This window comes from Podarcis bocagei (genome assembly GCF_964188305.1).
Source record: "Podarcis bocagei genome assembly, chromosome: 4".
In the NCBI taxonomy this organism is placed as follows: Eukaryota; Metazoa; Chordata; class Lepidosauria; order Squamata; family Lacertidae; genus Podarcis; species Podarcis bocagei.
Genome location: NC_138128.1, coordinates 75,795,607 through 75,819,086, shown reverse-complemented (window position 1 = coordinate 75,819,086; position 23,480 = coordinate 75,795,607). Strand labels below are relative to the sequence as shown.

Below are 23,480 nucleotides of genomic sequence, written 5' to 3'. Positions count from 1 at the left end.
CTTATATTGGAGAGAAGATAAGAATACCTTGTTTATTGAATACAGTTCTTAAACTCAAGGGGTGCGCTCTCTCTCTCTCTCTCTCTCTCTCTCTCTCTCTCTCTCACACACACACACACACACACACACACACACACACAACCTTAGCACACAAGCATACACATTAAATGTGGGATTGTTTAGTCCTTTAGTCGTGTCCGACTCTCCGTGACCCCATGGACCAGAGCACGCCAGGCACTCCTATCTTCCACTGCCTCCTGCAGTTTGGTCAGACTCATGTTTGTAGCTTCGAGAACGCTGTCTAACCATCTTGTCCTCTGTCGTCCCCTTCTTCTTGTGCCCTCAATCTTTCCCAACATCAGGGTCTTTTCCAGGGAGTCTTCTCTTCTCATGAGGTGGCCAAAATATTGGAGCCTTAGCTTCACGATCTGTCCTTCCAGTGAGCACTCAGGGCTGATTTCCTTAAGAATGGATATGTTTGATCTTCTTGCAATCCATGGGACTCTCAAGAGTCTCCTCCAGCACCACAGTTCAAAAGCATCAATTCTTCGGCGATCAGCCTTCTTTATGGTTCAGCTCTCACTTCCATACATCACTACTGGGAAAACCATGGCTTTTACTATACGGACCTTTGTTGGCAAGGTGATGTCCCTGCTTTTTAAGATGTTGTCTAGGTTTGCCATCGCCTTTCTCCCAAGGAGCAGGCGTCTTTTAATTTCATGACTGCTGTCACCATCTGCAGTGATCATGGAGCCCAATAAAGTAAAATCTCTCACTGCCTCCATTTCTTCCCCTTCTATTTGCCAGGAGGTGATGGGCCCAGTGGCCATGATCTTTGTTTTTTTGATGTTGAGCTTCAGACCATATTTTGCGCTCTCCTCTTTCACCCTCATTAAAAGGTTCTTTAATTCCTCCTCACTTTCTGCCATCAAGGTTGTGTCATCTGCATATCTGAGGTTGTTGATATTTCTTCCGGCAATCTTAATTCTGGTTTGGGATTCATCCAGCCCAGCCTTTCGCATGATGAATTCTGCATATAAGTTAAATAAGCAGGGAGACAATATACAGCCTTGCCGTACTCCTTTCCCAATTTTGAACCAATCAGTTGTTCCATATCCAATTCTAACTGTAGCTTCTTGTCCCACATAGAGATTTCTCAGGAGACAGATGAGGTGATCAGGCACTCCCATTTCTTTAAGAACTTGCCATAGTTTGCTGGGATCGACACAGTCAAAGGCTTTTGCATAGTCAATGAAGCAGAAGTAGATGTCTTTCTGGAACTCTCTAGCTTTCTCCATAATCCAGTGCATGTTTGCAATTTGGTCTCTGGTTCCTCTGCCCCTTCGAAATCCAGCTTGCACTTCTGGGAGTTCTCGGTTCACATACTGCTTAAGCCTTCCTTGTAGAATTTTAAGCATAACCTTGCTAGCGTGTGAAATGAGTGCAATTGTGCGGTAGTTAGAGCATTCTTTGGCACTTCCCTTCTTTGGGATTGGGATGTAGACTGATCTTCTCCAATCCTCTGACCACTGCTGAGTTTTCCAAATTTGCTGGCATATTGAGTGTAGCACTTTAACAGCATCATCTTTTAAAATTTTAAATAGTTCACTGGAATACCATCACTTCCACTGGCCTTGTTCCACTGGCAGTGCTTTCTAAGGCCCATTTGACTTCACTCTCCAGGATGTCTGGCTCAAGGTCAGCAACCACACTAGCTGGTGTATACGAGACATCCATTTCTTCCTGGTATAGTTCCTCTGTGTATTCTTGCCACCTCTTCTTGATGTCTTCTGCTTGTGTTAGGTCCTTTCCACTTTTGTCTTTTATTATGGAAATCTTTGTACAAAATGTTCCTTTCATATCTCCAATTTTCTTGAACAGATCTCTGGTTTTTCCCATTCTATTGTTTTCCTCTATTTCTTTGCATTGCTCGTTTAAGAAGGCCTTCTTGTCTCTCCTTGCTATTTTTTTGAAATCTGCATTCAATTTCCTGTATCTTTCACTATCTCCCTCGCATTTTGCTTGCCTTCTCTCCTCCGCTATTTGTAAGGCCTCGTTGGACAGCCACTTTGCTTTCTTGCATTTCCTTTTCATTGGCATGGTTTTAGTTGCTGCCTCCTGTATAATGTTACGAGCCTCCATCCATAGTTCTTCAGGCACTCTGTCCACCAAATCTAAATCCTTAAACCTGTTCCTCACTTCCACTGTGTATTCTTAAGGGATTTGACTTAGATTGTATCTTACCAGCCCAGTGTTTTTTCCTACTTTCTTCAGTTTAAGCTTGAATTTTGCTATAAGAAGCTGATGATCTGAGCCATAGTCAGCTCCAGGTCTTGTTTTTGCTGACTGTATAGAGTTTCTCCATCTTTGGCTGCAGAGAATATAATCAATCTGATTTCGATGCTGCCTATCTGGTGATGTCCATGTGTAGAGTCGTCTCTTGTGTTGTTGAAAAAGAGTGTTTGTGATGACCAGCTTGTTATCTTGGCAGAACTCTATTAGCCTTTGCCCTGCTTCGTTTTGAACTCCAAGGCCAAACTTGCCAGTTGTTCCTTTTATCTCTTGACTCCCTACTTTAGCATTCCAATCCCCTATAATGAGAAGAACATCCTTCTTTGGTGTCATTTCTATAAGGTGTTGTAAGTCTTCATAGAATTGGTCAATTTCAGTTTCTTCAGCACCAGTAGTTGGTGCATAAACTTGGATTACTGTGATGTTAAAAGGTCTGCCTTGGATTCGTATCGAGATCATTCTATCATTTTTGAGATTGCATCCCAGTACAGCTTTTGACACGCTTTTGTTGACTATGAGGGCCACTCCATTTCTTTTACGGGATTCTTGCCCACAGTAGTAGATGTGATGGTCATCCGAACTGAATTCGCCCATTCCCGTCCATTTTAGTTCACTGATGCCCAGGATGTCAATATTTATTCTTGCCATCTCACTTTTGACCACATCCAACTTTCCCAGGTTCCTATGCAATATTTTTCTTTACAGCATTGGACTTTCCTTTCGCTTCCAGGCATATCCGCAACTGAGCGTCCTTTCGGCTTTGGCCCAGCCGCTTCATCAGCTCTGAATCTACTTGTACTTGTCCTCCGCTCTTCCTCAGTAGCATGTTGGACGCCTTCCAACCTGAGGGGCTCATCTTCCAGCGTCATAACTTTTATATGCCTGTTGTCTTTGTCCATGGAGTTTTCTTGGCAGGGATATTGGAGTGGCTTGCCGGTTCCTGCTCCAGGTGGACCACGTTTGGTCAAAACTCTCCACTATGACCTGTCCATCTTGGGTGGCCCTGCATGGCATAGCTCATAGCTTCTCTGAGTTATTCAAGCCCCTTCGCCACAGCAAGGCAGTGATCCATGAATGTGGGATAACTAACTTCATATAACCAACATGCTTAAGTCTAATTGATGCATGAATTGATGCATGAAGGGGTTAATACCATAGAATAAGCAGTCCTGCCAGGCTTAGTGAGGTCACTTCCCCTTAGCATGGGAGGAAATGGGTAATCAAGCCTGTTGTTCAACCCCCAGTCTACCAGAGAAGCTCAGCATTTGAGGAGCTCTGAGCTGATTGCTGCAGTTCAGAATACATGGCTCTTACAAGCCACTCTTGATTTCCTACACCAGTAATTTAGGAACTTTCAGCACTTTGGAGCTAAACTTAGTTTACTGCCTGTGCAACTTTTTCTGAATGCTGTATGGAAAATCACCTGAATTCAACCTTTGGATAGCTTGTAAGTAAACCTTTTTTTGCGTGCCAAACTCTGTTTTTTTCTATGCTGAGGGAAGAGGAGAACAGTTTCAGGTTAAGAACAGACCTCCAGAATGAATTAACTTCTTAACCCGAGGTGCCACTGTACATTGTTTTTGGTGCACTTTTACTTGACTTTTGAGGTGGCCAACAAGTGTTTGCAGATGTTCTTTCATTTATTCTACAAATCATCACTCTTGTAGCCCTCCCAGTTGCTCATGCAATCAAAGCCCAGGGGAGGACATCCCATGACTTAATTCCTCCCATAGAGCTTTTTCAGATCAGGAGCATGAGCAGCTGGGAAGGCTGCAGAATGCTAGAGAAAAGTTTACCAGATGAAAAAACGCATACACCACCCTTGGTCACCTCACAATAATAAGTTATGCTCAAAACCTCAAACTGACTGAAATTCTAAAGAAATTCTGAAGTGCTGTGAGAATGAGACAAAAAAGGGGGAAGGCATTTTACAGAGGAAGAAAACTTTCAAGAAACTGGAGGATAGGCACAGCACTAATTCACACTATATGGCACCTAACTGTGGATTTTGTAGAACAAATCCTGTCATTCACAGTAGTTGAATATCTGACTCACTTCAGAAGGGTGAGCTAAAGTTACAACTGTCCAACCTACTGATCAAAATTAACGTAGATACTATGGATTTTTTACCCTTCTTTTCCAAGTATCTCTCACAGGGCAGAGGTCAGTGGCAATGAACAATGGGGGAAAGGTCTGCAGAAAACCTGGTACTCCCAACTGGTTCAAATCTCTCAGAAATTCTGTAGACTATTGGCACCACCAAGTCTCCCAAGTAACCCAAACAATTAAGATATCAATAGACTATAGTTTTTCAAGAAGTCAAAAATGGACTTCCCCTTTTTTTGAGAATGAACATCAGTACCTCCACAAAACCTCACAGCAAGCAGGTCATCAGCAAAGAGGAAAATCTCTTCAGCTGAAGACTTTACTAATGACCCAATCTCTGAAGCAAGGGACACGGAGGGTAAAGGTCTTGGAAACTTAGACACTGGAGCAACTCTGCAATAGCACATTAGAAGGATCTGACAAAGGCTCTGTTCTTGGCTTCATAAAGGTTCCTTGAGCCACACAGTGACCTTCATTTCCCATTCATAACAGGCATGGAAGAAGTGCTTGTCCATAATTCTTACTTCAAGGACATTCACTGAATAAGGTAGTGGTTTTCAACCAGTGTACCATGGCACCCTGGGGTGCTTTGAATGATGGTCAGGGTTACTGCAGGCAACACTGGCCTCTGTCCCACTTTCCTTTCCTTCCTCCTCTGATGCCATCTTGCCCCTCTGCTTCCCAAAAGCTTGCACGGCTGTTTGTTGCAGCAATCCTGGCTACAAGCTTCCCGGGTGAATGGTGCCTCTGGGGCTGGCCAGGGGTTGCTGTTTGCCAGGAGCTGAGGCGACCGTGGAAAGAGGAGAGGAGGCTGAGGGAACACTCCACAAGGGAGGATGTTTGAAAAGGGGTGAGGGGCTGCCGGCTCTGCAGGCAAGGGGTGACATAACTGGGCTTCTGAGCCCCACAGGGGTGCCGCAGAAAGAATGTAGCTGGTCAAGGGAGCTGTGGACTCAAAAAGGTTGGAAACGTCTGGAATAATGTATTCTTAAGTTGGTATGACAAAAATGATTGTGTCATGCTTTACACATTTCAGTTTGTTTTGAAAATCATTCTGAATATGTGACTGGGACTTCATTTTCACATTATTTTGGACCACCCTGTTAGAACTGTAGTTATCAGATTACAAGCATTGCTTTTATTCCCTAGAGCCCTATCAGGGTGAAGGGGTTGGTAGCAACAACATAATAGCAATGCAAAAATATAGCCTTGCAGCCTAATTCACTGGGTGATTTATTTATTTTTAATTTGGAAGAGACTACCACTGGGTTCAATTGGGCTTGCTTGAGAGTAAGGCAGCAATCCTATACACACTTTCCTGGGAGTAAATCCCATTGTACTTGATGGAATTTCCTTCTGGGAAGACTTGGGTGATGCATGTCTGTTTAAGAATACACAGTACAGGATTACACCATTACATTTCAAACAGCTGGTTTGCTTTCAGGCGCTAGTCACTACTTAACCATGACTCTGAAATCTCTTGACAGAATATCATGGGCTGTTTCTTACACTGACACTTTTACACTAAAGTTTATTTTCTCAGCCTTATGCACATTTCACCTACTGTTTATTACAGTGTTTTCTCTATCAGTGCAAAGTAAAAACAAACAAAGAACCTAAAACCAATAACTATCAAGGCACAATTTTAAAGATACATGCTGATATACAGGAAAAAAGGAGGAAGGAAAAGAAATTATAATCTAGTTGTGTATTGATTCTGTAAACATTTGCAATGAATGCCAAAATGCATGGATGTTTCAGCAGTGCAATTTGGGATGAAAAACTGGATCTGTCGGGATCCAAGTTTTGCACAATATGTTATTGGGAAAGTGCACCCAGGGCATCCATTTTCTATACAAATAGTTATTTTTAATACTCTATTTCCTAGAATTATAGTGGACTTTACTTTTCCCACAGAGAGCACTAAGCTAGCATAACAATGAAAGTCATTGTGGTTTATTTACTGGCTGATACTAGGTGCTCTGCTTCCTCAGAGGGAATTTGCATTTCAATGTTTTTTGTTGCAATTGTTTTAATAACTGGCAATACTTATCCCACAGCAATTTCACTGGTGTGTAGAAAAGATTGGGAGATGGGTTCCTCCATACAGACAGCACATGGACATGTCAGAATTATGTTGCTGTTCTGATGCATTTGTTTGGGGCAAGTCACATAAGCACTGAGGCACAGAAATTTCTGGCATGAACATTATGGAATAGGTCACACACTGGTGTCAGCTCTTAAGGCAGGGGGAAAGTGACAAGTGTTCATCTAATGGTGTTTAACAGAAAGCAAACTCTGCCTGTACATCTTTAGGAGCAGACCAGTTGCCCTAGCATAACCTATGCACTGTCATATGGCTACATGAAAGGATAGGAGAAGAAACAGATGTCAAAAGACAATTTTATTATGAGCAATATGAACAGCTGTACAAAATACAGTTGTGTAGCCTAATAAATGTTGGCTTATTTTTCCAGTATTTTCAGTCTAGAGCCAGATAAATACACAGAACAGAGCTTTGCTGTTACCTGTATTTTGTATTACATTACATCAGGGAATTAAATTAAATCAGGGAAGAGCATGGAGTTATCTCTGTATGTGGACAGCTAGTTTTGATTGTCTGTTGTGCCTTGAGTCAAGAACAGTGCAAGAGCTAAAAGGAATTTGGGGGCAAAAATTCTCAATCAAATTCTCCTAGCCTGAGTTTTCTTGCTGAAATTTAGTTCTGTTATGCTCCCCACAACAGATTCTCAGTGATGTATTGCTGATATAATTAAAAGGTATTTTATTAGAAATGAATGTTTTAAAGGAGAGTTGGTAGATCCATCACACCACTACAATTCAATTTTAAAAATATATAACTCTTGAGGTTGAGTTTCAAAAAGGAATTGTGAAAATATGAAAATGTTTGCAATTCTATGTGTCAGATTATTTCTGAAACTTTGCTGAATTTTGAATACATTTGAAATTTCTTTAGGGCTCTAAGGATCAGTAAATAACTTTGCAGTCAGTTCTCTTGTAACACTTTCTTCTCATGGTGTATTTGACTTACTGGTAACACAGAGAGAGGTAAGCTACAACCCAATAGTTTCACCATATCACATTTTTTAGTACAGCAGGATAACATGAATTAGGACTTAAGGTACTGTCTCTGTAGTTCTATTGCTTGGGTTTCCCCTATCTCCTCAAAAGTTTATCTAAATGGCATGGGGCAGGAATCCATTATAAATGGATTTCTACGTGGAGTATGGCATTTCCAACTTGTTCAAGCTTTGTCTCCTCTTGTATTCAACACCCCTTATGTCCAAGTCACTTATGTGTTATTGCTGTTTTGATTTTAAAGCCTGACCATATGCCAACCCCCCATATATGTATAATATGTATAAAACAGTCAAGCTCCATGCAGTATTATATTCCTGCATCAAAATATTAAGGAGATGTCTGCTGTTGTGATTTCCAGAGGATTAAATGGTTTATTTGTTTCTGTGATCATCCCACCTCTGATACACAGGCTTCTTTCTTTCTTTCTTTCTTTCTTTCTTTCTTTCTTTCTTTCTTTCTTTCTTTCTTTCTTCTTCTTACATGGTTCACAAACCTTGATATCCCTTTCCACCACTCCAGAGGGCCTTCTGGCAGTTCCCTCACTGCGAGAAGTGAGGTTACAGGGAACCAGGCAGAGGGCCTTCTCGGTAGTGGCGCCCACCCCGTGGAACGCCTTCCCATCAGATGTCAAGGAAATAAGCAACTATCTTATTTTAAAAGACATCTGAAGGCAGTTTTTCATGTTTAATGCTGTATTGTGTTTTTAATATTCAGTTGGGAGCAGCCCAGAGTGGTTGGGGAAACCCAGCCAAATGGGTGGGGTATAAATAAATTATTATTATTATTATTATTATTATTATTATTATTATTATTATTATTGCTTCAATTCAATACAAGAAGGCCTTGTAATGGGGCATATCTGGAAGACCACTACCACTGTATTTTGAGGAGGAATGATGTGCCACAATCTCCCAGTTAATGCCCCAAAGGTACCTAAAAGCACAGACCCGGACTTGGCACTTGCTCATAATTATAATATTACAATTTGTAGACTAGAGTTCTGAAAGAGTTGGTCGTATTTTGCTAGAATCAGCAATTATTATAGAAAGGTCTCCCTACGGGAGATGTGGGGCCACATGCTGTTTAAAGGTAGGGCCACCTGGTTCTTAAAGTGCTCTGTAGACTAGCATGGGAATGTTCCAACCGTCTCATCATTCTCTCTCTTTGTAATCAGCATTTTGTTTTGACTGTTCCTCGGACCTTGCCGGACATCAGCATTGACAGGGTCGTAAGAATGTGACTCAAACTCAGATGATCAAGGGTCACCAGCACTACCAGATAGTATAAAAGGCTCATGTCCACTTAGGTCCAGTGAGAATTTCAGTGCAGACCTCACTGGTGATATCGGGTGCTGCACAATTACCTGTGAGGAGTTCGAACCTGTGGTCTGCCTTGGAAGAGAGGGGATTCTCCAGCAGCAGAAAGGGTCATAAGATGATATGAGCTTCTTGCTTTGTTCTTTATTTTCCTAATCTTTTAAATAAACCTGTTAAAGAGCAACTCTGGTGGTAGAATCATAGAACTGCAGAGTTGGAAGGGACCCCAGTGGCAATCTAGTCCAACCCATGCCTTGCAGGAATATGCAGCTGTCCCATAAGGGGATCGAACATGCAACCTTAGCATTATCAGCACCATGCTCTAACCGACTGAGCTATCCCAATGGCTGTCTGAATCCAAAAGAACTACAGCGGTACCTCGGGTTACATACACTTCAGGTTACATACGCTTCAGGTTACACACTCCGCTAACCTAGAAATAGTGCTTCAGGTTAAGAACTTTGCTTCAGGATAAGAACAGAAATCGTGCTCCGGCGGCGCGGCAGCAGCAGGAGGCCCCATTAGCTAAAGTGGTGCTTTCGGTTAAAAACAGTTTCAGGTTAAGAACGGACCTCTGGAACGAATTAAGTACTTAACCTGAGGTACCACTGTACTACCTTTGGAAGCCAAAACCTTTGGCAGAACAGGTCCCAAGAACAGCCCCTTATAAGAACTGTGCTATGAGGGGGAGATGCTCTCTTTGCTGTTTGTGTTATTTTTGCTGCCTTTATCCCTTTCATACACAGATGGATGAATCAATATTGGGAAATTGGGAAAGTTGTTATTTATGATGACCGGCAATAATGCACTGGCATGGAAGCGAGCGTTTCCACTGTTGCCGGAACATTCAAAATGCTAGTTCAGTCTTCAGATGTAATGAGGCATACAGTAATGGGACCACTGAAGTAAATAATGTGCTTCATAGCCCACTCCTGTTGTTGTACTATTAAGAAGAGAAGGATTCATCTCTTTTGCACTCCATGCTCCACCGAGTAAGTAGCTCATGTTCTCTCTAGAACTCCCCGGCCAAACTCCCCCAAGCAGAGATGACATAAAGATTTAAAAAACACCTTCTGAATACATGTAATTTAAAGTAATAATTTTTGTATCTCGTGGAGTTGTTGTAGTGCTATGCAGAGTAGAACAAGTTTAAATTGAAAACAAAGAGGTGCAGTAGCTCTTCCTATGAATGGAATAGCTCCGTGGAAATGTTCTGAAAGGGAAAAGAGGTGTAGGTCAGTAGAAGAACACAGGCTTTGTATAAAACAAGGCTTGGTCCCTGGCATCACCAGGCAAAGCTAGAAAAGACCCTTGTCTAAAACCCTGGAGAGTTTCTGCCAGTCAGTACAGGTAACAACTGACTGAGGCACATCTGAGTGACACGCAATTACCATGCATGCGCAGCACCAAGCCTGGAAGTAGCCCAAAGCGTTGTAAAGATGTGATGAAAAGGTTCGGAAAAGGGCATTAAGGGTCAGCAAGGGGAGGGTTTTTTTAAAAAATTATTTAATCATTTTTTCGATACAAACAACGACCGCAAAAGACATATACAGGTTAAGTACTTAATTCGATCCGGAGGTCCGTACTGAACCTGAAACTGTTCTTAACCTGAAGCACCACTTTAGCTAATGGGGACTCCTGCTGCAGCCGCACCGCCGGCGCACGATTTCTGTTCTCATCCTGAAGCAAAGTTCTTAACCCGAGGTACTATTTCTGGGTTAGCGGAGTCTGTAACCTGAAGTGTATGTAACCTGAAGCATATGTAACCGGAGGTACCACTGTACAACAAAAACAATAATAACACAATTTGACAATTCAGATTTGAATTCACTGCTATACCTATGACTACACCTTTTTAACAATATTTTCCCACCTCTCTCTCCTCCCCCTACTTCCCACCACTATCCGCCTTATCACTTAAATATTCGTTCCAGATTTCTTCATATTTATCCATTCTTATTTTGCGTCGACATGCAATTCATTCATATGTAGCTAATTTGTCCATATTATCAATCCATGTGCTCAATGGAATCTTTTTTGGTCAGCAAGGGGAGGTGTGGCAGAGCGGGCTTACGTGCATTCCGCCGATGCACATTGGGGTCCAGAACATAACTGTCAGGTGCTGGTGTGGTTGCTCGAGAGTAAACAGGCAAGACTCTGACCTGTCTTTTGCGTGGACAGGCGGACTCCCCAGATCCTGCACGGTCCCCCCGTCATGTGGAATAACGACTCAAGACAACGTGCTATGGGATTAAATTGGCCACAACTTTATTAAATTTCAAATGTGGGTAGACCTTGGCTCAGGCATTGGGCGTTCTCCCTCCCCAATCCCCAGCCGGGGACCTAGGGAGCATCAGGGTTATCCAGTGTGTGTGGGGGGGATGGGCCGGCTCTGGAGAACATATGTTCAAGCAGAGATAGCCACCCCCATTACGCCGCCGCAGGGGAGAGCAATGACGACCTTTCGGCGTACGGTCAAAGCCTCCCTTCAGAAACCCCTTTAACGGGGAACCCTGGTATCGCTGCCGCAAAGAGGAAGATGGACTAAAGGATTCCGCCCAAGGCCTGATACCGCCAAAGTTGTGACGTTTTGCTGCGGGAAAGGCGAAACCTGCCAATGCAGGGAAATTCCTTTCCGGCCCTTTAACAGCGACCTTAATGTAGCAGCGCCCGCATACCTGTGAAGAAAAGTTAACCTGCAAAATAAGACATTAACTGAGGGTGGGTAGGGTGGGAGAAGCTCTGGAGCCAAGTGAGGATTCCCAGATAAGATCCTCCCTCTATTGTGTGGGCAGGTAATCCCTCCCCTACCTGGCCTGGTCTCCTTGGCAACGCTTCCCCCAGGTGGGATTGGACAACTGACTGAGGTAGGCGGAGACCTCCAGGTATCCCCCCTGAGGGAAGGCAAGCCAAGCCTATGCTGATGGAGCCGCTCCAGATCTAGGGGCTGCGTGCGTCCACGCAAAGGGTGCCCCCCATTTTAAGTGGGGAACGGTCATTCCAGGCTTTATTCTTGGTGCAAACTATTTACAGTGAAGAGCGTTGTAAGTTCATGTCTGGCTCAATCGCTAGCAGAACCTGGGAGTGGTCAGTCTTTGTACCTCCCCCAGCACAAAAGTCGCGTCACCCCCAACCTTTTCCGCCCCTCCCTGCGCTGAAGCCTACTGCACAGAATGGGTGCTGGCAGGGGCGTACTTCCTGCCTCTCCGGTTTGCTCAGGCTCGGTGTTGAGGCTCTCCCTAGCATTCCCTGTGCCTCTTCTCCACTTCACAGGATTTTCGGAGGCTTCCTATAACACAACTGCCCTTCCATCTCTCACCTCTGAGTTGATGGCAGTTCCCTGACAATAACCCCCGCGCAAAACGGGGATTGCCTGTATAGACAATACAAATATGGAAGGATCCCTGATCCCTGATCCGATTCAGCAGGAGGGTATGTTCCTAAAGACAGGAATCCAGCAATCTCTGGAATGTTTGTACCCACTGGTACATAAATACCATTCTAATGTTATCCCAATCTGTTTCCACCCCTTAAAAATGCTTCATGTTGGTGGTTTAGAAGGAACATAAGAAAACAAGAAGCTGCCTTATCCTGAGTAAGACCATTGATCTATTTACCTCAGCCTTGTCTACACTGATTGGCAGCAGCTCTCCAGGATTTCACACAGGGCTCTACAGGTGACAATGGCACATGAAGTTAACGTCTTTCGTTTCGTTTTTTCAACTGGAATTTCTGTCATTTCAATCTGTTGTAGAAGAGATGTGTGAACAATAATAGTTCTGTGACTTCAAGAAACTTCCTCAGTCCATCCCTATAACTAGGGATGTGTGAAAGCTTCCTGATAAATTTTTGCTAACGTATTGAAAGCCCTATTGTCTTTTACCTGCTCTGCGGTTTTACATGCAGAAGAGTCTAAACTTGCTATGAATTTTCTTCTGGTGCCAAGAAGGGATGCATGAAACCCCATTGAGAGTTCTAATTGAAAATTTGGCTTTCATCAAAAATTCTTCAGAGGTTTCACCTAAAGATGAGCTGCCAAATTCTCTTCAAATATCACTGCATGCTAGTCATGGTTAGGAATGGATGGATCAGTCTGTTTTCAGACCATGCCAATTTCAGATGTAGTTGTTCATCAGGTTGTTTCATTCCATTTGTGCATTAATGTGTGAACTTTTTTAAAATAAAAATAAAAATACAAAAACTCATATTTAAATATGTTTTTGACACATTTAAATACGTATTTTATCTCAGTGTTAGCATTTCTAGATGTACTATATTCTAAAGCATGCATGCTTAATGAAATTTGATACATTGTACCAAATTTCATTTCCCCAATACTACATCTCCCACCCCCCTTAGCTTAAAAATATATGGCAAAATTCAGAAAAGTGAGATAGCACTAATTCATGGATTAGTCCAGGAGCTGCAAATTAGGTCAGTTCACTTAAAAATGCAGACCAAATGAGATTCTCCTCTATCACTGTGCATGAAACCAAAGATAAAATATAATTTAAGCTGAATAACTTTCCTTAGTTGATCTGTCAGGAAAATATTCTGCACACCATCCATCAAGCAATCTGTGTGCTCGGCACTGCAAATCACCCTCCTGCTCTCTCTAACTTTCATATTTAAACAAAACTCCTGCAATGCAAACAGCCAGCCGTACCAGATGCTTCGACACAGATGTTCTGTCCAAGCATATTGCCTTGGTGTTCCAAAGGCATTATCTTGAGTCCTCCCTCAACGTGACAGTTGTTTCATTTCACCTGTTGGAAGCCATCTTCTTTCACAGATGGTTATATTCAGTTCACTGACAAAATATGCAAATGGCGATGGGTTATATCTACCTAGTCCACGCTATTATCACCCAACGCTGCTGCAGCTTCCTTCCAGCTCATCCAGTTCTGCAAATCCTTGCCCTTTGTGGAAGGGACGAGTTTGCCAAGTGCCCAAGGGGGTCTATTTAGACCTGAATGTCTACTGACATGGAGAGATGACATATTGCTGCTATAATTCTGAGGTGTGAACCCACCAGGCTGGAAAGGATTAGCAGAGAATCCTCTCAGCTCCAGGCCCAACAACTGAACTACTCTCTTTGCTCAAGCTGCTGGCAAGGAAACAGAACAGACCAAAGCAGGTCAGCAGCCCAGGGATTGGCTCTAAGCTGTTATTAACTGTCAGCCTGCTCAAAGGCTCCTGATTTAGAAACTAACATAGGAGGTAGAGGAAAGTCAGCATTATATCTATATTGTATTGTGCTCGTTGTGGTGAAATCTCTAACACCGATTTGACTCATCTGGTGTGAGCGTTTCAGCTAATTCCAAATATGCGTATTTATTTCCTACACTGATATGCCACCACTCTGCCAAGCACTCAAGGTGTTTTATGTTTTATAATAATGGCCTGCAATCTCGGAAGACGGGATACAAATGGGAATTTGATGAGAGGAAGAAGGAAACTAAGCTTATGCAGGTGTCAGTGCTTTCATAGGATTACACATCATGAAGTCCCATAACGGCCAATGGAATGGTTGTTGTGGGAGACACTTCTGGGAGGGGGAGGAGCCAAATGGCAGTTGCTCTGAGGGCTTCTGGCTGTGTCATTTCTCCATCTGCCTCATCCAGGTATGATGGCAGCTGATGAAGGTGGTTTTGGGAGAGGAGGAGCAAAATAGCAGCTGGCCTTACCTGAGCTAATGGAGGATGCCTCACTTCACTCTCTTGGAAGAAGCTAGTTGATGGACAGAAGGATGCATAGAAATGCTTAGTCAGTCTCAAGGCTGGGGAACTTGCGACATTCCAGATGTTGTTGAGCTACAGTACCCATCATCCTGTCATGTTAGCTGGGGCTTATGAGAACTGGAGAGGCTAAAAACTTCCATAGAGTCTCAGGTTTTCTACTCCCTGGTCTAGACTTTGACAGGGTTGCTGTTCATTTAAGACAGAAAATTTTGCTGATTTTGGCTTGTGTCACTGAAGCATTGTGACATGATAACCACTAGGGGCAACAAGCAGGGAGATTAATTTTACATATTGACTTGAAGTAACCAGGGAATTTCCTGGCTTCCAACTTCTCAGAGGGATGATGGGATGTGTCCAGCAATATTTGGAAAGCCACAAGTTCTCTATCTTTGCCAAAAGATGTAGGATTATCATACACTAGGGGTCGGCAACCTAAAGCCCATGGGCCACAAGCGGCCCATGGGGGTCATTTAACTGGCCCATGGACCCCCGCTGCCCACTCAGGGACAGCCTTCCACAATGCTGGCCAGCTTCCCATTGGCTGCAGGAAGCTCCTGCAGCCAATGGGAAGCTGCACACGTGTCCTCCGCGCCAGAAGGAGAGCCGGAAATAGCATTTGTGCATGTGTGCGTGCATGCGCACTCCGGCCCACTGCGGTGTCTGCAGGACTGTGAACTGGCCCAAGCCACAAAAACTTTGCCGATCCCTGTCATACACTATACCAAAAAATGCTTAGTTTTAATTTTTAGTTAGTTTAATGCTTAGTTTTTATTTTTCTAGAAAAAGAGGTGCCAGAACTCACCATGAACGAGACGTCTCCCATGTTCACTTATAATGGCAATGGCACCCACCTGAGAGCTGCAAGAGCTGAGTTCCAGTGAGTTCCTGCTCAAAAAAGTCATTATTTTAATTACCGTGTTGTTTTTTTTAATTAATATTTTATTAAGTTTTATCAATAAGAAAATTCAAAAAAAATACAAAAACAGAAAAATACAAAGTCAAAATACAAAAATACAAACATTAAGCATAAAAAAGAAGAAAAAAGAAGAAAAAAGAAAAACACATAAGGAAAAAACAAAAACCCCTCTTTTTTTAACTCATCTTTAGTTAACTTATTTTCCTGACTTCCTCACGCCTCCCTTTTTTGTATCCCTTTTTAAAAATTCGTTCAGCAAATTCATTATTTTAATTACCGTGTGTTGTCACATAAACCTTAGGAAAGTGGCTGTATAAGCTTAACCTTACAATGATGCCAACAAAAAGTTTTAAACATCACATTATGTCTTGAAACCAGAGACTGCTGGATCGGGAAAAGGGCAGAGTTTTGTCAGATTAAAAGTGACAATGTATTTTATAGATAAGGCACTTTTTAAAAAATCTCAAATTACCTTTCTATAATCTCTGTAACTTTTACCCTCCATGACTCTTATTTCCATCCTTTACGTTTTTAATATCTTGACCTACTGAGAGAAAAGTTCAAATTCTCTGCTGGTTTTTTAAAGAAGAAAAATTCTTTTAAATGCTGGTGGGAAAAGATTGCTGCAGAGTCATCATTCCCTCTGATTACAAGTCAATTTAGCATGGGTCAAAAATGGGTTTAATTTCCAAGACTGTGTCCCAATGTATTATGAAGGTTCAGAGCCAACAGTGCTCAGCATCGCACCTCCAAACTACCCTTGTGATCATCTGAGAGAATGAAAATGTAAAAAGAAGGTACAGGTGAGGCTTCAGCAAGTGGCACAGTCAGGATTGAAAAGGTTCAAAGGAACATGGACCTTGGTAACATTTTCCTCCCTAGAATGTCAGTGGACTAATGACTTAATACCTGATTTGAGAAGCTGCTTCAGAGACTTGATGCCTCGTAATCTGATCACCCTGCACTCAATAAGGTGTCCATGAGTGCTATGGCTATCTGCTCCAAGTTTGGTCTGAAGCACATGAAAGGAGAAAAGTGGCCTTGAAGTAGCCCATAAAAAGCTAGCATGCAGGCACACACAAATGCAATTTTTTTGTGTGGAATTTATAATGTTGATGAACAGATACAGAGCAGAGATGGACACAGCAGCTAATTCTGTCCCATTATGGATGTTGCTAGCATTTGATTATAGATGTGCCCTGTGGCATGAAATTACGTTCCAAAGGGTGCATTTTGTTCTGATTTGCACTGCACTTATTACACAGCTTTTACATGTATGTATTTTTTTATGCAGTGCTGCTTTGGGGGGGGGGGAAACAAAAGAAAAAAGCGCTGGCACCCCCATCTGGGTAAAAGTGCTGTGGGCAACAGCACAAAATGCCTGTCATAGACAGAAAGAAAAAAGAAAAAAGAGAGGTGGTGCTACTCTGTTAACAGCAAATACTGTCACAAAAAAGCATTGGCATCATGTGAAATACGTACTGTGTGCACATTTTGCCCATAGAAAATGCACTGCAAAATCTGGAGTTGTGAGCAATCCAAGTGGGAGATGTGTTCTGATCTGCAGGGAAGTTTGGAAGTGTTGAATCTGGAAAAGTGTATGATACAAAAAAAGAGACTAAATCTCTAACACAGAGCTACGAAATGTCAGATTCCCAAGCAAACCCACATTTTAGAAATAAGCATTTGCTTTTAGATCTCATACAAAACATGCCCTGTATTTATGCACTATGTCACAGGAAATTTGGGACCCGTTGCCTGTCAAATCCAGCATCCCATTACCTGACACTGATGATAGATATACTTTGCTCCCCATGATTGAACACAATTTCAAGCTTTGGGATTTTCATTAAACTATCTTTGAACAAAAAACATCTCCCTCCCCCTCAAAAAAACCTTCCTGTATCAGAGATAAGGATCATGGCAGAGTGGGTCTACATAATCTAAAGTTGGCAATGTCATCCTACAACAGGTTTGCATATATTCATAAATATGTTGAGGCAGCCACAAGCTTCAAATTACCTGTTGTTGTTGTTTTTTAAGTATAACAAGGAATGATTTTTACTGTTCCAGGAAATAAGCTTTTTAAAGTCTTCAGTCAACCACTGAGTTCTGTTGTGAAGGAGATCAACAACTAAATAGGTGTGAAGGGATCTTCTAACAGCTGCTAACTTTTATATTTTTTCCAGAGCCAGACTTTGGCTGGATCTAGACACTTAAAAAACGGTTTCAGGAAAACATGTTGTAAACGTCATAATAGGAAATCACGTTGCTGAAAGACGGAACTCCACAGCACCATCTGGTGTCACGGTGTTATAACACATTTAAAACACTCCTCACCCCTTTCTTTTTAATAATGAAGATGAGTCCTTGATCACTGCAGCATCACCCAAATCCAGACCTGGGATGAGGAGTTTCCAGCCAAGCTGGCACACCAACTCCATGGGACTGAGGTGTCTTCAGCCCCCTCAATATTTGTTGGAAGGGAGCTGAGGAGGCCGAGCGTGGAGCTGAGTTTGACGCAGCTTCAGAGGTTGGCGTCTCCTGAGCATGAGAGATGAGGAGCCACCGGCCATTGAAGCCGCCTCATCCTGGGCTCCACTTTCGGCCTCCTCCCAATGATGTGACATCGAACGTGTCGCACATTGCACACACGACGTCAGACACATGTGATGCATCCTGGGCCCTCTCAATCTTGGGTGCAAGTTGGCACCTCTGCAGCCAAGAGTCCCTCTTGTCTGCTAGAACCAGAACTGGAGAAGTGCAGTATGCAGAAGTCCACAATGCCTATGTACTGTCTCCGGGATCAGAGACAGCATGCCTATGAATTACCAGCCACTGGGAAACTACAACAGGAGAGGGCTACTTGTGGGCTTCCCATAGTAGTAGTAGTAGTAGTAGTAGTAGTAGTAGTAGTAATAAATTTATTATTTATACCCTGCCCATCTGGCTGGGTTTCCTCAACCACTCTGGGTGGCTCCCAAGAAATTAAAAACAGAATAAAACATCAAACATTAAAAGCTTCCCTAAACAGGGCTGCCTTCGGATGTCTTCTAAAAGTCAGATAGTTGTTTATTTCCTTGACATCTGATGGGAGGGTGTTCCACAGGGCGGGTGCCACCACCGAGAAGGCCCTCTGTCTGGTTCCTTGTAACCTCACTTCTCTCAGTGAGGGAACCGCCAGAAGGCCCTTGGAGCTGGACCTCAGTGTCTGGCCTAACGATGGGGGTGGAGACACTCCTTCAGGTATACTGGGCTGAGGCCTTTTAGGGCTTTAAAGATTCACACCAACACTTAATTGTGCATAGGCATCTGGTTGGCCACTGCGAGGCGTTAGATGGGTCTGTGGTCTGATCCAGTAGGGTTCTTCTTATGTTCTTAAGCTCTGTTGACCATGAAGACCAGAAGGGCAGGGCTTCTAGTATTTAGATCAGTCTTGGCCAATCCAGAGGCTTTGTTGGAACAGTGAGTTCCTCTCGTAGAGGGGATTGGGTGGGGGGTGTCACAGGGAAAGGTGTAAGGCGATAACCTTTTATGTAACTCTCATTGAGTAACAATGAAGAAAGTGAAGGCAACTCAGTTGCCCTGCTTCTTCCCCACCCCTTTTCTTTACAGTTTGTAAAAGGCAGTGTTGGGTTTGTTATAAGCAAAGTTTGTCAGTTAATGGAAGAAATCTATGTTAAAGAAATCAAGCGTCCAAGAATCATCATTCCTGTTAAAAATACCTTGGCTGTTGTAATAGGCTATATATGTTTAACATTCCTCTTTCCATCTGTGCACGAATAGAGCTCCTATGCCAAGACAAGGGGAAGCAGCCATAGCTTATTGGTATGGCTGAAACCTTGCAGGCATGGGAGCCTAATTCAATTGCTGGTATCTCCTGCAAAAAAATTCAGGTAGCAGTGTAGGGACTGCACCCTATTCTCAGTTCCCAGGAACTGTTTTGCAGGAACCGGCAAGCCACTCCAGTATCACTGCCAAGAAAACTCCATGGACAAAGACAACAGGCATATAAAAATAAAATATTAAAATCGCAATAAAACCCTCAAACATTAAAAACTTCCCTGTATAGGCCTGCCTTCAGATGTCTTCTAAAACTCATATAGTTGTTTAACTGTTTGGCATCTGGTGGGAGGGCATTCCACAGGGTGGGTGCCACTACCGAGAAGGCCCTCTGGCTGGTTCCCTGTAACTTCACTTCTCACAGTGAGGGAAATGCCAAAAGACCCTTGGAATTGCTCCAATAGGACAATTTTTGTCCAGAGGGCAGCAGAGAAGAAGAGATTAAACCCATTTCCTGCTGCCCCAATGAAAACTGCCCCTTCACCTGCTATTGCTACTTTAAAATAAAATAAAAAAGATTGCTGATACATTTAGCACCACAGCTACTTTGACCCTTAGTCACAGGCTTCCAGCCTCAATGAAAGGTTCGATCCCAGTTCAAGTTTTAGACTTCCTGACAATTCTCTCCTTTGTGTTATATATTTAGCCTTTGGTCCAAACAGTTATCTTTTCTTATATGATACATTCTGCTCCACTGATCATTCATCTTATACGATGATAGAGACCTGGATGGTGTTATTGCTTCAGTTAAACCTTTGACCTGGTTGAGCTTTAAGTAAATCGTGACTCTCCCTTACTTGGTATTTTAACTGTGTCAGTCACATTAACGTTTTAAAATTAAAAAACACCCTTTCACTTGTTTGATATAAACATGCATCTTATCCCTGAATAGCCATAAGTACATTGCTCTGATCTAATACACCAGTGGCACTTTATCCCTCTTTTCCTTTTAACTGCTCTTCCCCACTGTAGCTGAAAGAGAAGTGTAAAATGCTGAAATACTGCTATCAAGGTCAACAGTACCAGTAAGTATTGTGCACACAGAGAAAATTGGAAGTGTCCCCATTATGTAGGTTCATATGGAGGATATGATAGAATGGTAGCTTTGGCTGAGGATAAAAATCAAGTGAAAATGATACCCCTTGAAGTGTCTAATTGCATCATTTCATTTGTAATCACTGACCTTTCTTCCTTGCACAACGGAGAAGAGATAGGAAGGCAAATTCCTCCTTCCTCCTACCCTGCTTCATTTGATTTGGTGCCAGCAAAGGATTATTCACTCTTGGCCCCATCCTGGGCCCAGTTACAATATTGATGCTCAGTGCATTTCACTTGAATGTTTTTGAGCTTCATGGTGTTTGGTTTTATGTGAAAGCAAAGGATACCAAATAATATTCAAAAGGAGGAAGAAAGGACTTTCAAGCAGATATTGAAGGTTTCATTGACTCTGAACACACAGTAAGGTTTTGTTGGGGTTTTTTCAGCTGTCAGTAAAAATCTATATTGATATAAGAAGGGCAACAGCTGCAAGCTATCTGCGTAAAATACTTAGTCTGATGGCTTGACAAGAAATGACATTTGTCACATTTCTTCATGCAGCAGTAGAAGGAATCATGAGACATGAGTTCATTCTTTGTGATTTGATGATTGTGGCTACCCCAAAGACCCTCATGTCTCTGAAAACTGGCGGACAGCAACTTATATCACCTGGGCCAAATCTGCCCCATAAATTGTATCTTCTGTCCCTAAATGGCTTGCTTCAAAGTAAAAAAAAAAAAAGTATGCACAAGCAACATTTCTAACAATAAGATTGGCAGCAGACCACTGGAGTGGAGGTGGAGCATGGTGAGTGGATCCCTCCTCCCTTGAAAAAAAAATTTGCCCTCCAGCAAAATAGTTCATATGTGCATGCATGCTTGCATTCACTCTGATTATGTTGTTGTCAGCTGACCTTGTAGCTTGGGTGAATTAGATTGGAACAATCACTTAGCTTCTGGAGTTCAGAGGCTTTATTCATGTAGGAACTATTTACAGGAGGAGTGGAAATGAGACAGAGAAAATATCACATATTGTCTGGAGAGAGCAACAAACAAAATGGCTCAGTTTTTTGGAGTGGACAAACAGTGCCCTTGTGTGGTTTAAAGTAACACATGCATTAACTGGAAGCTTAAGAGAAGGAAATGTATTTGCTTTTCTCCAATAGTCGTGTGTTAGTGTGAGAGGAAAGGATCTCTGTCTCTCTGTGTTAGATGTGTGTCAATTACTGTGTGTAAATGGCTCCACCCACCCACCAGTATTGGCCACATGGCCTCCGAGGAGCAATCCACCTCCACAAGTGGACCATGGACCAAAAAGATGGCTCACTTTTAAAAATATAGCTCCTTGAGGCTGCAGCTGTCTTTCTGAGTTGATCCTATCATTTGTGGCACTAGAACACAGCTGCCATGTTCAGAATCAGATATGCATAAATAAAATATATAATGTGTTTATCTCCAGCCAGAGAGCTGCAACCAATCATGATTTTGGGAGTTCTGTACCTGCATGATGCATGCATTTTCAGAACTCATGCTTGCATCATTTTAACATTTTTTAGGCTCACCCATAAAATCTCTTAGCTGTACTCCGAAAAACATGCAAAGTGTCCCAGTGTCTGTCTTAACATGCTTAAACAGAACCATACTTGTTGAAGAGGCAGGGAGTTTTGCCCTGCTCCTCACTCTCACTCTCTGAGACAATGTTTGTAGTTTCCATATATTTTGAAGATGATGCCATAAAGGCCCAGTCATACTGTTCTGTAATGATGAATTAAATAATATCCCCTGGGTGTCATCGGTATTTTTAGTTGTCAGTTCCTTCTACCCTCCAGTTGCCTCCTCTGTGTGCTGTTTCTCATGAAGACATTAAAGGAGGTTTAGAGATCACAGGAGGCCTTTAGTTAGAGCAGCAGATAATGATTCTCAATTAGTTCAGGTAATGGTAGTTATCAGCATTTTGGAGGAAATGGAGCTTGAAATGTTTTGTGGATGAAAGGTGAGCGGGATCTCACAAAAGAGGGGAGGAAATGCTCCCTCCTGTTTATGCATGCGGTTTGTACAGAGATATTTCATTTCCTTGTACAATCTTTTGCTGGAAACAGTAATTTATTGTTGAGTGACTTTAACATCGTTTTTTAAAAAGCAACAATCCTTAAAGAATTGTCTTAAGGAAAATCTACTGAATCCAACAGCGGAGTCTACTGTCTGATGTGGGTGTAAACCTGGCTTGTCAGGTGTCCTATTTCACAGAGGACAATGCACTCTTTGAAGGGCTGACCAGTCCTCTGTTTCCAGGGTAGGTAGATTTCAGACTTGCAGGATATATGTTGGTTTTGTGATTTGAACACCAAGGTCTACCAACCAGAGTCATGTGCAAAATTGTGGCATGTGGAAGTGCAGGACACAGAACTAAGAAGCGGACTGCCTCTGAGCTCAGCCCTGTTGGGGATCTGAGGTGAGATAGCCACAAAGTGGAAGTTGCTCCTGGTTCCAGTCACCACACAGTGGCTTCTTAAGGTATAAAACAGTTCACTGCTGCAGAAGATCAGGCTTCAGTAATACAGTTCTGGATACTGATACAGTGGTACCTCGGGTTACAAACGCTTTGGGTTACAAACGCTTCAGGTTACAGACTCCACTAACCCGGAAGTAGTACCTCGGGTTAAGAACTTTACTTCAGAATAAGAACAGAAATTGCGCGTTGGCAGCGTGGCAGCAGCAGGAGGCCCTATTAGCTAAAATGGTACCTCAGGTTAAGAACAGTTTCTGGTTAAGAACGGACCTCCGGAACAAATTAAGTTCTTAACCAGAGGTACTACTGTATATACATACAGCTTGTAGGATTTGCAGATACAGATACAGATTACAGATATATAATGTCAAAAGCATGTCTGATGCAACAGCAATTCAAGACTTAACACAAACTCGGACTCATGGACTCACAGACATGAGCTAACATGCCTTAATCACTGGACCATTGTCATGGCTGACCTTTCCCCTGTTGGTTTATCTCATACATCTTATACATATGGGTCCATGAATGAAATTAACCTCTTTCTCCATGTCCCGTTCCTCCAAGAAGCCCAAACTTTTTTTTCCAGTACAAGATTGTGAGCTCAAAATCCTATCC

General features: G+C 42.6%; 1 protein-coding gene and 1 long non-coding RNA gene across 4 annotated transcripts in view; one reads left to right on the top strand and one right to left on the bottom strand.

Moving 5' to 3' along the window:
* The window catches only part of LOC308585315 (uncharacterized protein), a 472,994-nt gene that overhangs the window by 117,969 nt on the left and 331,545 nt on the right, over window positions 1-23,480 (top strand). For 2 of the 3 annotated variants that reach the window (XM_081190992.1, XM_081190991.1), the window contains exons 1-2: window positions 13,634-14,440; window positions 20,289-20,341. The exons of the other annotated variant lie outside the window; for it this stretch is intronic. In XM_081190992.1, coding sequence (XP_081047118.1) covers window positions 14,318-14,440; window positions 20,289-20,341 — 176 coding nt within the window. In that variant the 5' untranslated portion in view covers window positions 13,634-14,317. Of the gene's footprint in view, window positions 1-13,633; window positions 14,441-20,288; window positions 20,342-23,480 lie in introns of those variants that run through there. 3 annotated transcript variants of the gene reach the window in all.
* Window positions 9,901-15,059, bottom strand: LOC308585359. The gene is made up of 2 exons (XR_014007325.1): window positions 14,504-15,059; window positions 9,901-10,029 (listed from the first exon to the last, which is right to left on the bottom strand). It is a non-coding gene; the product is annotated as an uncharacterized lncRNA (long non-coding RNA).